The 14669-nt window shown below is 49.4% G+C and overlaps 1 protein-coding gene across 1 annotated transcript in view; it reads right to left on the reverse strand.

The window, feature by feature from the left end:
• Positions 1-287: 287 nt before the first annotated feature.
• Positions 288-14669, reverse strand: part of SLC7A3 (solute carrier family 7 member 3) — a 42581-nt gene continuing 28199 nt past the window's right edge. Inside the window, exons 5-12 of the mRNA XM_078640202.1 lie at positions 13178-13290; positions 10945-11167; positions 8889-9028; positions 7376-7478; positions 5113-5312; positions 2324-2490; positions 1522-1630; positions 288-1062 (exon numbers count right to left, since the gene is read on the reverse strand). Of these exons, the coding sequence (XP_078496328.1) occupies positions 923-1062; positions 1522-1630; positions 2324-2490; positions 5113-5312; positions 7376-7478; positions 8889-9028; positions 10945-11167; positions 13178-13290 (1195 nt within the window). The 3' untranslated portion in view covers positions 288-922. The remainder of the gene's footprint in view (positions 1063-1521; positions 1631-2323; positions 2491-5112; positions 5313-7375; positions 7479-8888; positions 9029-10944; positions 11168-13177; positions 13291-14669) is intronic.

Here is a 14669-nt window from a genome sequence, read left to right on the forward strand (position 1 = left end):
GAAACCAGCTGCTCAAATTAAGCACTGATGCAGCAGCATCAGTCATCAGCTCATCGGTCCTCTGTGTTGAAATATTCTGGGGCACCGCTTAAGCTGAGCACTTGAAGCAGGTCAAGATCCAATCTGAAGAGGGTCTGTATCCAACCAGGCTACCTCCAAACTGAAAGCATTTCCTTGAAAAACAACTTGTTACATTCCAAGCGCAATGCAAGGTGGCGGGTGTGTGCAGCATGTAATCTACAGCAACACATGTTGTGAACATGAACATGTAATGAAGAGAAAAAAAGTTGATTTTTAAAAAAAAATATTGAAAAGATTTATTTTTCTATTACTTAAGTGTTAGGAGGCGACGCACACAGGAAGAGAATAACGGTTCTTGTCAAGTTTTCCTAATTAAATAAGCAAGTTCTTATGATAATGACTAAGCGACCCGAGGGAGTTATTTTGTACAAAAAAACTTTACCAACTTTTTTCTTCACATACTATATAAACAAGTTTACAGTAAAAAATAAAGTACAAAAAAAGTTATAAAACATTAAAAACCATGTACATAGCAGAACAGTGGGCAGTCTAATAGCATTCTGATAAATATTAAATACAATTATGATTGTAAGACAGAAGGGAAGGGACAAAAGGCAATTTTTACCAACTAGTGCAATGCTAAACGCGACGAGCATTTTTCTGTACAAGTACTCCTTCAGAGTACAGAAGATGCATGATGTTCAGATGTAGCGCAGGGGCTCAGCCCCTCGAACATACGAGTGCATACATTATATGGAGCGAGACTCAAACACTATGTTAACGTAACATATTGCTCCAGTCTTCATTTGGCAACTCCACCCGTAAACAGGTGGCGGTACTAAAGGTCCAGAGACTAAAACAGCAGCGATGGAGCGCCTGGGCCGATGTCCCGCAGACGTGGTCATATGGTGGACGTCACCGGACCCGTGGAGTCGGCTTTGAGGTAGATGGGCGGCTTGGCTTTTAGCGTCAACTCGCACTCCTCGCGGTTCTGCCCTTCAACACTCTTGCGTATTCCATAGCCGAAATAGATTGCGAAACCTGCCAAGGATGAGTAATTTTACCAGAAATTAAAGACTCACCAGTTTTTCCAGCAGTGCAAATTTCCAATCTTACAATCCTTCCACCCGTCCCACTGGTCATCTAACAGCACTTGTGCACAGAAAATCAAACCCACAATGCAAATATTCCATCTTGCAATCTTTCCACTCGTCCGACTGGTCATCCCACAGCACTTGTGCGAGAAGAATCCCACCCACAGTGCAAATTTCAGTCTTACAATCCTCTCACTGGTCAACCCACAGCACTTGTGCACAGAGAATCCAACCCACAGTGCAAATTTCCCATCTTACAATCCTTCCACCCGTCCCACTGGTCAACTTACAGCACTTGTGCACGGAGAATCAAACCCACAGTGCAAATTTCACATCTTACAATCCTCCCACTAGTCAACCCACAGCACTTGTGCACGGAGAATCCCACCCACAGTGCAATATTTACCTATTATCATCCAGACTCCAAAGCGGGCCCAAGTCATAGCATCCAACTGCATCATGAGGTAAATGTTCACAAAGACACTGAAGAGAGGGAGGAGGGGGAGGGCAGGCACCTGCAAGACAACAAGGCAAGAGGTAAGTCAACACGCAGGAACCGCTGCGCTACCACACACAGCGCGCTTGCACTGGTGAAACAATTCCCTTCAAGGAAACAAGCCTTCTAGAAGCTCTCAATGTTGAACTTTCCAACTGGAAATGATGGGCAAATGCTGCACAAGCGAAGGACATAAGGAGGGCGCTGGTACGGCAAGAAGCTGAAGATATGGAGGTCTTGAAATGACAGGCTAATATTGTAGACACCAGGAGAGCCTAAACTTGATATTTTTTTTGTAAAAACACAAATGTTTCCTGGTAAGAGCATTTCTTGAAGCCACAGCAAAAATATTCATGACCATCAACGAAAAGGCCAAGATGGAAAACACACTAAGAGGGTGAGACAAGGGGCTAACAGGAGGCAGCAGCCACACAACACTGCAGAAGAAGGATGTGATCAATAGTCAACAGTGAATCCATGAGAAGAAACCTTAACTTTGCTTCTGTCACTGGAGAATCAGGTCCCTTTGTCTCCAGAGCCCCTAGATAGGCTGAACACCAGCACAGTGTGTTGATTCCAAAGGTACCAAGAAACCAAAGAGAAAGGGCAGCACAGGCAGAATGGCACTACACCAAAACAAAAGGCAGAGATAGGATGGAGAAGAGAGAAGGAAAGAAAACATGGACCACACTTATCGCTCATTCGTTCCTACCTTGAAGGAGAGACGAGCACCGCTCTCCGGCTGCCTCCAAATCAGCCCCGTGATTACAGCGCAAACCAGCAGGAGGAAAACACATGCCGCGATCCAGCCCACGCTGCCCGCCAGCAGCGCGTCGAGCTTCACCGACAGGATTATACAAAGGATGATGAACACAAAAGCTGCAAGAGAAGAAACGCAGGGAGAACCAGCGAGCTCTCGTTAGAAAAGTGCCTGCAGTACATTTCAGCTTCCTGAGATCTTCAACAAATCAATCAATCAATCAATCATTCAATCAATCGGGGGATTCATACAGCGCGACATGTCACCCGAGAGGTGATATTCCAAATTGTAGGCCTCGGATGTGGACACTCCTAGTTCTACAGGCAGAGTTTCCAGCGGGGTGAGGAGCCCACTTTGTTAACATCACCTCCCAGTCCACAACCAGACACTAGCTCTCTGCACTGACACCAACAGGATGGAGCCAAGTACTCACTCCCCCTCCCTGTAACCCATGCACCTGTTGGCTTTGCCAGTGTTTTTTGGTTTTAACTAGCCTGCCTTCTAAAGAAGATATGCCGGTCATATAAAGAAAAGGGCGCAGGGTGGAGCCATTATTGCATGTATGTGAATTTGTGAAGTAGAAAAATGCCGGTAGAAACTACATACCCAAAGCCGCAGTAACCAGTATGTGATCTAGCTTAAAAAAGCTCCAGGATAAAAAAGTAACCTTAGGTCAGAGAGAGCAGAGGGGTGATTCGAGCGCACTGAACACCTACTTTAGGGCTCTGTGCACAGCATTCTTCAGTCTGGGAGCTGCTTTTACAATATCTTAATCCACGTGGAAAACTGGGGACAGATTCAAAGCTGAAATCTGCTTCCACTAGCCAGTTTTGTCTACTGCTGGATTTTAGTTTTGATCTGTTTTATAACATGAGACCCTTGATATTTCAACGGTAACCAAACACTGATTTTAAACTTGCCAAAGGTCACCAAGATTAAAATACCTTTTTGGTAGGTGACCGTGAGTCAATTTTAAGCCAATTGCATCTTTTTATTTCACGTAAAACATAAACTAGCTCCGCTGTAATCAGGCATCGAAGCACACCTCGGAGGCACTCGACTTCGAGTGGGACCCCAATGAGGCAGGTCACCACGCAGGTTGGCGAGTGTGGGTTCTTTTAAAAACCCTGAAGGCTCCCGCCTGCATGTCTGTAAGGGAGCGAACTCAGAGGGTGATCTGTTAGGAACACAAAGTACTCGCTCTTGTTGTTTGATTGATATAGTCAAGGGAAGACGAGCGAGTTTTCTCTCCCCCTTTTTTCTGTTTATGAGTTTCATGAATCCTAAATTTCATGGTTGAATCTCCCTTTGTGAACAGGAATGAGCACAGATAAAGACTCAGGGGCCGATTCACCAAACTAATCTGAGACAAAATCCTAAACGTACTACTTTTGGTATTGACAGAAGGCATTTAGTAGTCTTAAATCAGGATTTTGTCTTAAGTTAGGATTTTGTCTTAAGACGAACTTAAGTTTAACTTAAGTTTAATTTATGTTCAAATAAAGACAAAATCCTAACGCAAGACAAAATCCTGATTTAAGACTACTAAATGCCTTCTGTGAATTCCAAAAGTAGTAAGTTTAGGATTTTGTCTCAGATTAGTTCGGTGAATCGGCCCCTCAAGCAGAAGGAAGGTTTAAATTAACGGTTCCGCTTTAACCTCTTGCGTGCTCAGCTCAGCTCGTCACGAGGCACAGTGGCGCTGTGTTCATGACGAGCTGAGCTCATCATGACCTCCGTGGAACGCCCACGTGGGGATAATTCCCCTGCTGTGCTGGGCGTTCCATTCAAACGGGCGTGGTCATGACGAGCTCAGCTCGTCATGAGCACAGCGCCACCGTGCCGAGCTCGTCACGAGCACCGCACGCGGTCCACCTCCCCCCGCGTTGCAGGGAAATTATCCCCGCGGCAAAGGGGTTAAGAGGAAGGCGGGAAGAAGTAAAGTCACCATGACACGTGTAGGGCTGGCAGAGGTGTGAGCTGCTTTCTAGGCCTCATCAGCACCTGCTGGGGGTCCTGCAGGGTCAGGCGATAAGAGGGAGCAAGAGTCCACTGCAGTAGGACTTTTCAGAGTTGTGCCATCTGGTGTTTTTTGGACCCGCTCAAGAGCTCCCGTTTTCCAGAAGTCATGCATGGAAATGACCCAAGTTAACTTCTGAATAAAACATTGTATGGGGTGCAGGCAGCAGAATATCAGCCACAAGGTATTATCCACATTTATAACTCTGCAGAACAGCACTTGGGGGTTACACAGACTAATATCCACACAGGAAGTCCAGCGTGCATGGATTCTTGAAGCTCAGAAAAAAGACTCACTTCAGGGGCCAACAGCGCCCTAAATAATGCTGCAGGTATGTTAACAGACCAGAGAAAACAGTTCAGAGAGCACATGCCCAGCACAACCTAGAACAGTAATCTAAGCACTATAAAGTGTTATGGCCAGCCCTGTCAGGGTCTTATTGTCACTTGGAGGTCAGACACAGCCATTCCAAGAGCTTCTCCCCATCACACCCCATTCCAGAGTCCCCAGCAGACTTACAGATCCCAGAGACAGCCATACATAGTCAGACTTGGGGAGCAGACACATCCAGTGCAAGAGATTATCCCCATCACACCCCATCCCAGAGTCCCCAGAAGACTTACAGATCCCAGAGACACAGATGCAGACTTGGGGGTCAGACACAGCCATTCCAAGAGTTTCTCCTCACCACACCCCATCCTAGAGTCCCCCGCAGACTTACAGATCGCAGAGACGCAGCCATACACGATGCGGCCGGAGACGGCTGTGGGGAAGCTTTTGTGAGGCACAAACAGGCACTTGAGTTGGAATTTGGGTGGGAGGCCGGGGTCAGAGAGGTCGTCTAGGTGCATGGCCATTTTCTCAGACTCTGGGCTGGTAAGGTCGTCCAGATCCGCACAGGTGAGTTGGTCTGGTTGATACCTGAGTAAAGAGAGAAAAATGAAAAATGCAGATCAACAAACTGCACACAGTCTCACTTGGCACAAAAAGAAGCAAAGGGTGAATGCAGCATCCTGTAGGAGGTGCCTGTAGGTGCTGCCTACTCAAGGTGCACCCTGTGGGGCCAGCCCTGCTGGGGCTAGCACAGCGCACAAGGAGCTCTGGTGAAACTCATGCAACACACCAGAACTGCACAACACAGGACAGCCGTGCAATGCACACGTGTGTCCACAATGAACGTGAATGGCGAGTCTTTTAGGGGGGCGGTGAGTTCCAAGCCCTCATAGTGGTGCGTGCACGCGCTTCAGGCCACCCCCACTGAATGAATGAATCACTGATTAGCAGAACTGGATCTCGAATGGGGCAGAGCGGCTCTCATGAACAGGGAAAGACCAGGGCACAGGATGAAGGTTCATGAACTGATATTCAAGCTGGACTGAGGGAGATGGAGGGACAGAGGTCTGCAGGGACAAAGCCACCGCCTGCATCTGACCTCACCAGCAGGGGGCGAAGAGGTGCAGAATGAAAATGCACCCAGGGCTGTAACAGAGCAGCCCACAGCAGTTAGTAATGGGCCTATTCTACCCTAAAAATGGAATGTGGCTTATATAACCCTGGGAGACTCTATAGGGCCCTTTGTCCAACATGGGGTAAAGAAATCAGGAGACTGGGTACCCCTGATGGCCTTGAAGGATGAGCACAGAAGCAAGGTGCGTCCTCGCTGTATCCACCCACTTGTCACGTGCGCCGTCACTCTTTGCTTCACTGTCACGTGTGCACCAAGCCCCCTTGGGTTGCCTCCACATTTTATGCCCACAGTGCTGCCTTAACTGTTCTGTATGAAATGTGTCCTTAAATAAATGATGCTTCGTGCACTTTCTAAAACCGAAATTCAGAGTCTCTCTTCCTTTTTTCCCACGCTCCTGCAATGATTTGTGCGTAAATGTGAATACTTGCCCCCCTCTACTGAATCCGATTGAGATATTGTTGCTGATAATATAAGGGATGGAAAGGGCATGCAATCTTCATGCACTACGCAATACTTGCATTCAGAGGCTTCTGTCAGTGCAGTGCCTTGGCCTGATCCCTGGGACGTCTAGACTTCCAACAAACACTGCACAGACAGACAGCTCCTTAACGCACCCGGGCCCTGGCACAGTGGGGTACAGGGCGGTCTGGGGGAACCAGCCCTTGGCAATAGTGGATTTAACACCAGTGCCCAACGACTGGCCGAGGGTTGGACAAAGCCTGTCCCAGGATATCTAGACAAAATATTTATGGCTAGCTACACAAAACACACGTATAGAAAGAGTAAAGGGGTCGCTTTAGCATAGCCAGTGGCAACTGTGAAAATCTGGCATGGATTCCGCCCTTGCGGACGATGCTTTTGTGGTCTTGTGAAGACCGGTAAGTGGAGGATTTCTAAAGCCCGGTGTCAGCTGTGTAGCCACATCGGAGAGCCTCAGACAACTTTTTAAGTACAGAAGAGCAGGACCACAGAGACTGCATAACTGGGAGGGGTGCATCTACCCGTAAACCACTGGCTGGTCCCTTTGCCAACTTTTTCAGTCTTCCTAGATTGCAAAATTCTATTAAGAAGGGCACCACCCATATCGGTGTCGGGAGCACCCCAAAAAGGGCTGTGTCTATGTTAGGCCAAGTCCCCTCTAAAACTAGGAACCCCAGACTTTTCTACTCTATTGCGCCTCCTTTAGGTGCCAGGGGTTGAATGCATGGAGTAGTTCCACGCGGCGCGTTGAGTGTGGCTAAAAAGAATGGTGGCCTGGAGCACGTGCCTGGCTGTGGTGACCCCACCACAGAGGTGACTCCCACATGCCCTATGGAGCCAGCAGCCTGCAGGTCCAAGCCCTGGCTTTGTGACCGAGAGCACGGCCACCCTAGCTCCGCTCGCATGCGACGGCTACCGCTGTACGCCTAGTACGTTCTTAGAAGACTCGCCGGACGAGAACCTTTGACAATTCTAGAGAAGAAGCCCACCTCACCCAATCCATCATCAAATGTTATCACTAGAGAACAGTACCCACCTGAGAATCAGAACGCAGACCGCCACCAGGGAGTACGCCAGCAGGGTGCCGATGGACATCAAGTCGACGAGGTCCTTCAGTTCGAATAAGAAAGCCATGAGCGCTGGAAACAAGAGAGGGGTTGAGTGGGACCATATGAGCTACAACTGCGACATGCAGAGCACCAGATTTAGAATGGAAGGTTCCGGGGCTGGCTACTCGCAGCCTGGTGCCTGCCTGCCATCCATCCACCCACCCACCGACCCACCCATCCATCCACCCATCCATCCACCCATCCATCCACCCACCCATCCACCCACCCATCCACCGATCCACCCACCCATCCACCCACCCACCCACCGATCGATCCATCCACCCACCAAGAGTAGGTGTAAACACAATCAAGCAACCCATCAGTATGAGATGCTGAGACCAGGTGGTGAATAATAAAGGGACTCCAGCAAAGAGACGCAATAGTGTAACAGAGCGACTCTAGTAGACGCGCAGGCCGTGACCTCATGCACAGCTCCACGACCAGACAGCAAAGCAATCTTCAGCAGAAATTTCATGCAGCAGCAAAAGCAATTCAACAGAAAACAATGTACATTGTATCAGTCACACAGTACTTGAGCCATTACCAGAAAGGGGGCATACTGCTGAGCAGTGGGACGATAACAGAGAGTTTATGGAATTAGTGGGTGCTGGGACGGGAATGTATAGAGCAGGGTTCTCCAATGTCGGTCTTCGGGGGCCGGATCCATGCCAGATTTTTAGCATATCCACATCTAGATAAATGTAGTTATCTCAAAAATCTGACATGGATCCAGCCCTCCAGGACCGACACTGGAGAACCCTGGTATAGAGGTTATAGAATTCATGGCCGGTGAGACAGAAACGTACAGAAGTTATAGAACTGTTGGGGAGCGGGGCAGGAACGTAGAAAAATGATGGAACGGAGGGGGAGCGGGACAGGAACGTAGAAAGATGATGGAACGGATGCTCCATACAGAGATTATGGAACTGATGGATGGTGACAGAATGTATAGAGGTTCTGGATTGGTGGATGGTGAGAGGGAATGTATAGAGCAGGGGTCTCAAACCTTTTCTGTAGTGAGAGCTACTTCTGATCAGTGAGAAGGAAGGCTGTGAGCTACCGGTAGCTCATGATCGACCGGTTGGAGACACCAGCTATAAAGTATCTGGGTGGTGAGACGGGAATTGAGTTTATGGATCTGATGGGTGGTGGAGTTGGATGCTTAAATGTTCTATTTCGCTTTACAGGCACTGGAGGCCGCCCTTGCTGTGTGCCCGGGACCTGCGATGTGTAGTAGCGGGGACAAGAGGAGGTTGAGAGCAAGCAAACCCAAGCGATGGAACCATTCAAGTGCCTTTGACTTCAGAGGCGGCCCCCCTGACTGCGATGCTCCAGTGACGTTTGCATCCCTAATCCTGCTTTTGATCACACATTGGACAGACCCAGAGCAGCAGCTCTTCCATTCCAGGTAACAAATGGTACAGCCCTATAAATCCTTACCAGCAATGATGCCCGACACAATGGTGGCCACCAAGGGGGTCTTGGTCCTCTCGTTGATGCTGGCAAGAAACTTGAAGAGAAGCCCATCCTCAGCCATGGCGTAGATCACACGCGGCATCGGGAACATGGAGCCCAGAAGACTAATTGAGACAAGAAACGAAGTAAATGTAAATGTAAATGTCAATGTATTTGTAGAGCGCACTGCCACCAAGCGGCTTCCTGGCGCTGATACTCATACCGCTGTGGAACCCTTCCTGGCTTTCCCTGTGAAGTGTCCACTCCTGGGCACCCCCAGGTGAAGACAGGCATCCTAGCGCTGTTGGGGCCGGTGTGGAGGTTAAGCAAGCTATTGCCCAGAGTGGGACCCATGATTAGACTAGGCACCGAGGCGAGAATTATCGCGTCTGCGGACATTGAGCCCAAGACCCGCCGAGGCGGGAATTGAACCCTGGTCCCGGGCCAGACCTCTGCATCAGGGTCTGCCGCTCTAACCATTGAGCCACACTCCTCCACAAGAAACGAAGTGAGCCCCTCGGAGGTCGCAAGAAGAGCAAATGCTTCAATTCACCTGCACGCTGCCCTATACCCTACAGAAGCCAACGCTTTACACAACGGAGACAGGCTGCCGTCCCCATCTTAAAATGCAGATATTAAAACTTTGATAAATGGTGGAAATTGGTGCCATTTTAGGATTAAGATAAATTCAAAAGCAGCCAACCGTCAGGGGAAGTCAAGATAAGCGCAGCCTCCTGCTGTCATGGGTGTGAAGGACGCAGCAGGAATCCACCACCACAGTGTCATTTGCTCTTTTCTTACTCTCAATACCCTTCCTGACAAGGCGTGCATGACCGAGAGCGCTGGTGACTACCACCCAACATTTCACCTGCCTCAGGACCGAGCACGTCGATGGGTGTTCGAAACGTGTCAGAGTGCAGGACATAAAGTAACCTCTAAAACACAACCAGCCGGTGTGCTTGGCCTGCTCTGGGGTTGAATGACTGAGTCCTGGCGCTTTCTACTCTCAGAGCCCACAGAGGTGCAAAGTGAGCACATTCTATTACACACAAGCAGCAGGCTCATTACACATACACCTGAACCCGGTGAATCACAAAGAACAGCAACTACACACCACCCTGAAGAAAAGGATTTAGTCAAGCTAGGAAGCGCTTAGATGGGCATTCACAGGTTCCTACTTTAATATGGCCAGAGTCGTCTCTCTGTCCAGGTTTTTTAACCTAGTCCCCCAAATTACTTGTGTACCCTTTTCTGCAGTGGGTACAATGCTCTGCGCCCCCGCCATTGCGTTCTCTCGGTGTTGGGTGCGCACCATTAGACATGCCAAGAGAAACCGTGAGAGAAACAGGGGGTATGATCTGCTTCACTCTTCCAGGAGACAACCACTCCTGAACCTCATCTGGAGAAAGAGTGGATGGAAGCCTAGATGAAACGACAAGAGTCAGATGCTCCGGAACAGACTCTGTTCCGTGCTGCAGTGTAGCTGGTCTTGAGACATTAAATCAAATGTAGCCTGACGAGCTAGTGACAAAAACCCTAGTGGTAAACACTGGATCCCTCCAGCCCTTCCACCCCAAAACAGCCACAGGATACTGAAGGTTTCCAAGCAGCCTCTTTCTCAGGATATGTGGGGTGCAGCCAAGTCAAAGTCTCAATGTACGACCCAAGTGAGAACAACTGAAACCTTACAGGTACCTGGCTCGAGGCAGGTCTGTGACTGTGAATCAGTCTGGGTTTCCTCACTTCACCCTCTCCAGAACCGACCCTCAACGCTCAGAGAAGTCCCTGCGCCTTGGATGTATGACAGTACAACGCAATTATTTCGATCATGGTACTTTACATCGCAGATTTTACAACGCAAGTCGTTACAACGAACAGTAGGGAAGGTGTTGGAATAGAAAATCACAATATTCCTTAACCAAGAGCACCATCAAGCGCAAGTCGCAGTAATGACTTGCGTTGTAATGGCAGCGTGGTAAAGGTTGTGCGGTGTAAACACCGCGTTGTAAACAATGTTTCCCCTGCGCCTTTCTTCTCTTACCTAGTGGAGAGTGCGCAGAGGGACCCGATGGCAACGACGTAGCGGGCAGGATCCCAGTTTACGTAATGGAAGGCCTCCGGGAGAGGGCTGTCCCTGTTCAGCAGGTAGTAGGGCATCATGAGGGTGAGCGAAGCGGAGACGCCAAAGTAAGCCACGAAGCAGATGAGGAGAGAGACGATGATGCCCAATGGGATGGAGCGCTGAGGGTTCTTGGCTTCTTCACCTGGGAAAGAGCAACAGACTGGAGGTGAGTAAACTGCCCACATTCTCTGCATCCACAATAGATGACCATGCTACGCTTCACAATGAGGCATTGCACTCGACAACACACACACGCATGCACGCTTACAAAGTCAGGGACTACGCATACACCAATCGTACAGCCATAGTCTGCAAGGCTCATGTCTGGCATCAAGGACCTTGAAGTGCTCCGAAGTGAGCACGAGAAGTCAATACAACACGTTTCACAATCTAGGAACAGCAGTGACGTCCCCATAGCTACATTGTCCTAGCCACTGGACGGTGCTGGGTCGTGAATCCCTGGTTCCTCGGATCGAGCATTCGTGAATGGTACATTTTATATTTAGTTAAATAGTTCAGACAATTTCCATGAGGCATAAAAGCACAGGAGATGAGGTCTCGAGGTAAAGCTGCCGACCCGGAGAGGGGTTTTTTATCCCGGCTCCAGCGCTTGCTTGAAAAGGGTGTGGTTGTACAAGAACCACAATCTCCTTGTGCCTAGAATTGTAAATATGTGCTGTACGCAATACGATAGTAAATGTGGCGCGACACGTAATGTGGTGGAGTATATGAAAAATTAGATAAATCCAATCTTAGGAAGCTGATCTTGTATCCTTTTCCATTCACCCAGTAGGGTTTACTGCGGGCTTCGATGTAGGGTTGAGTTATCAGTACCAAACCGTACATAGATGTGGTCCGATGACGCAACCACCAGAGGGACTGAGCATGCAGAGTTTGTGTCCTGAGGAGGGCTGAGATAGGACGTACAGTGCTCAAGGGAGAGACTATGGAGCTCACTTCTAGGGCTTCAGGTCCACGAACTTGAAGGACCAAGAGACTGAGGGCCTTCGATCTAATGGGATCTTTCCGGGGAGGACCTCCTGCCCACATCTGGGACCAAGAAGAATGAATGACAGCAAGCTATGGGAGCGCTCCATCGACGCTCTAACTGATACCGGTTAATATCACGTACAATGTTGATCACCGCACCTATGCTAAAGGCACATCGACTCTGAAGGACAGGTTCTGAAGGGATAAGAGATCAGACCTCAGTGTTTGGGATGTATGTCGTTACAACGCATGCTTTTTCCACGCATGCTTTTACAACGCAGGTTTTACAATGCAAGTCGTTACAACGACTTGCGTTGGGGGCGCTGGATAGTGAATAGTTTGATTTACTATTCCAACTCCAGTCCCCGTGGATAGTAGGGAAGGTTTTGGATAGTAAATTAAACTATTCCCTATCCTAGAGGGCCCCCCAGCGCAATGCGTTGTAACGACTTGCTTTGTAATTCCTGTGTTGTAAAGGTACTGCGCGGAAAAAGTTTTGTTGTAAAGGATGTTTACCCAGTGTTTGAAGTGAAACAAAGACCAACCACATTCAAGCACAAGAAGTAAACACTGACGACCTAAGCATGGCGTCTGACCGGCCCCATGCAATGCACCAATGGAGTCCTGTGTGATACAGCCAACACAGGTAATTGTCCCTTTGCAGATGGAGACCAGTGGACTGGGATGCGGAGAAGCAAATGTGTTCATGGCTGACAGACAGATCTTTCATTCATACAACCGTAAGTGGCGGTAAAGGTAGGCGCTAGCTCCAGCCCAGAGACCAGGTGGGAGAACCTTGTCCGCAGTCGCTGCATCTACAGGGGTGAGACGACTTCACCACCACATTAGTGGTCAGACCACCTGCCTGTCTCCAAGTACGTCCACACATGGACGTCAGTCATACTTCTTCCCACCTGAGCTGACATTAATCAACAATTAATTTAAACAAAGAACAGCTTCATAGTACCCTCCTCAGAACATTTCACAGCTGCTGTGTCAGAGCCATGGTGCTTCACACAACTTGTGCAGTTTAGCAGGACTTGAGCTCAGTTGAAGGAGTGTGTCAGACAAGTATTAGAGAACGCTTGCGATTAATCCAGTTCAACTGTACATAGTATGGTCATCTCTACGGAAGGAATGTGTGCAGAGGCAGCCAGGTTACCTGTAGTCGCGATACAGTCAAAGCCCACAAAGGCGTAGAAGCAGGTGGCAGCGCCAGCGACGATACCACTGAATCCAAACGGGGAAAAGCCACCAGCCCCGAACTCTCCAATGCTGGAAAAAAAGAAATGAAATTACTCAGTGTGGAGCCAGATTTTGACTGCTCTCCTCTAAGTCAGGGCTGGGGTAGGACAGGAATCCATGGTGGAAGTGACGTGCGGACTGGAGAAAGGAATAGGACTTGAGACCAAGAGTGGGGTGGGTAAGACGAGGCGAGTGGAGTAGGGTGCAGGATCAAAGGGATGAGGCTAGCAGGGGAGTGCAGTGGGGCGGCGAAGGACGTTGAATAGATAGAGGGGTTCAATGCAGACTGGAGGAAGCTCCAGCCACTGCCATGAGACGTGGAAGGTATAGGCTCGAAGCAACTTGGACTGGGACAGTGGATGTGAAAAGAAGGAAAAAGGGAAGAAAGTAAGCAGCAAAAGGCATCAGTACTCAATGGTGTACGGGGTGAGAAGGAAGGGTGAGAAATAGTGAAATGGGAAAGGAGTGTGATAACTAGAAGAATGTACACAAAAACAAGTATTGAACCTTAAAGACGGCCAAGAGGAGCCGAAACACGCGGAGCAGATACCTACAGCCTCATTTATTGCATTTTGGCCAACGCTGCAAGTTAGCCAAAGTGAAAGTGCAGGAATGCACCGTATTTAAGCAATATGGAGCAGTCCTGTCTTTTCTCCCTGCACAAGAGCCGTTTCAGGAGCCTAGCGCCAACTTCGGCACCCTTGCAGGTGTAAGGGTGCCTCCGTTGCAGGTGCAAGGGTGCCTTCGTTGCAGGTGCAAGGGTGCCGCCGCTGCAGGGTGTCTCCGTTGCAGGTGCAAGGGTGTCTCCGTTGCAGGTGCAAGGGTGCCTCCGTTGCAGGTGCAAGGGTGCCGCCGTTGCAGGGTGCCTCCGTTGCAGGTGCAAGGGTGCCTTCGTTGCAGGTGCAAGGGTGCCGCCGTTGCAGGGTGCCTCCGTTGCAGGTGCAAGGGTGCCGCCGTTGCAGGGTGCCTCCGTTGCAGGTGCAAGGGTGCCGCCGTTGCAGGCAGGATTCTTTTTTTGTGCAGTAAGGAGCAACTTCCTGCACAAAACAATCCTATGAGGCGTTTTCACTCATGTGTGCTGCAGAATACATGGAAAGAGGAAAAAACACAGAGAAATGAACGTATTTCTCCTTGTTACACCTCACCTCGGGAGGCGTGCGGATTTGGTGCTACTCCAGGCTTACACCACTTTGTAAATCCGATACAGGCTCAAATTCCGTGGGTGTTGCATGGAAAAACCCACCGCAATGCCCATGTAAAGCCTCCTGGGAGCAGAGTAAGGTGACGCAGTGATTTGTGCTGTGTCGCCGGACTCAGGATTTGAGGCAACTCCAAGGGTGGTTTTGCGTGGCTTCATAAATCGAAATGAGAGCCCTGCGTCACGCATGTATCACTTGCCCCCTAGTGTA

Source organism: Lissotriton helveticus, chromosome 4_2 (genome assembly GCF_964261635.1).
Source record: "Lissotriton helveticus chromosome 4_2, aLisHel1.1, whole genome shotgun sequence".
Lineage (NCBI taxonomy): Eukaryota > Metazoa > Chordata > Amphibia > Caudata > Salamandridae > Lissotriton > Lissotriton helveticus.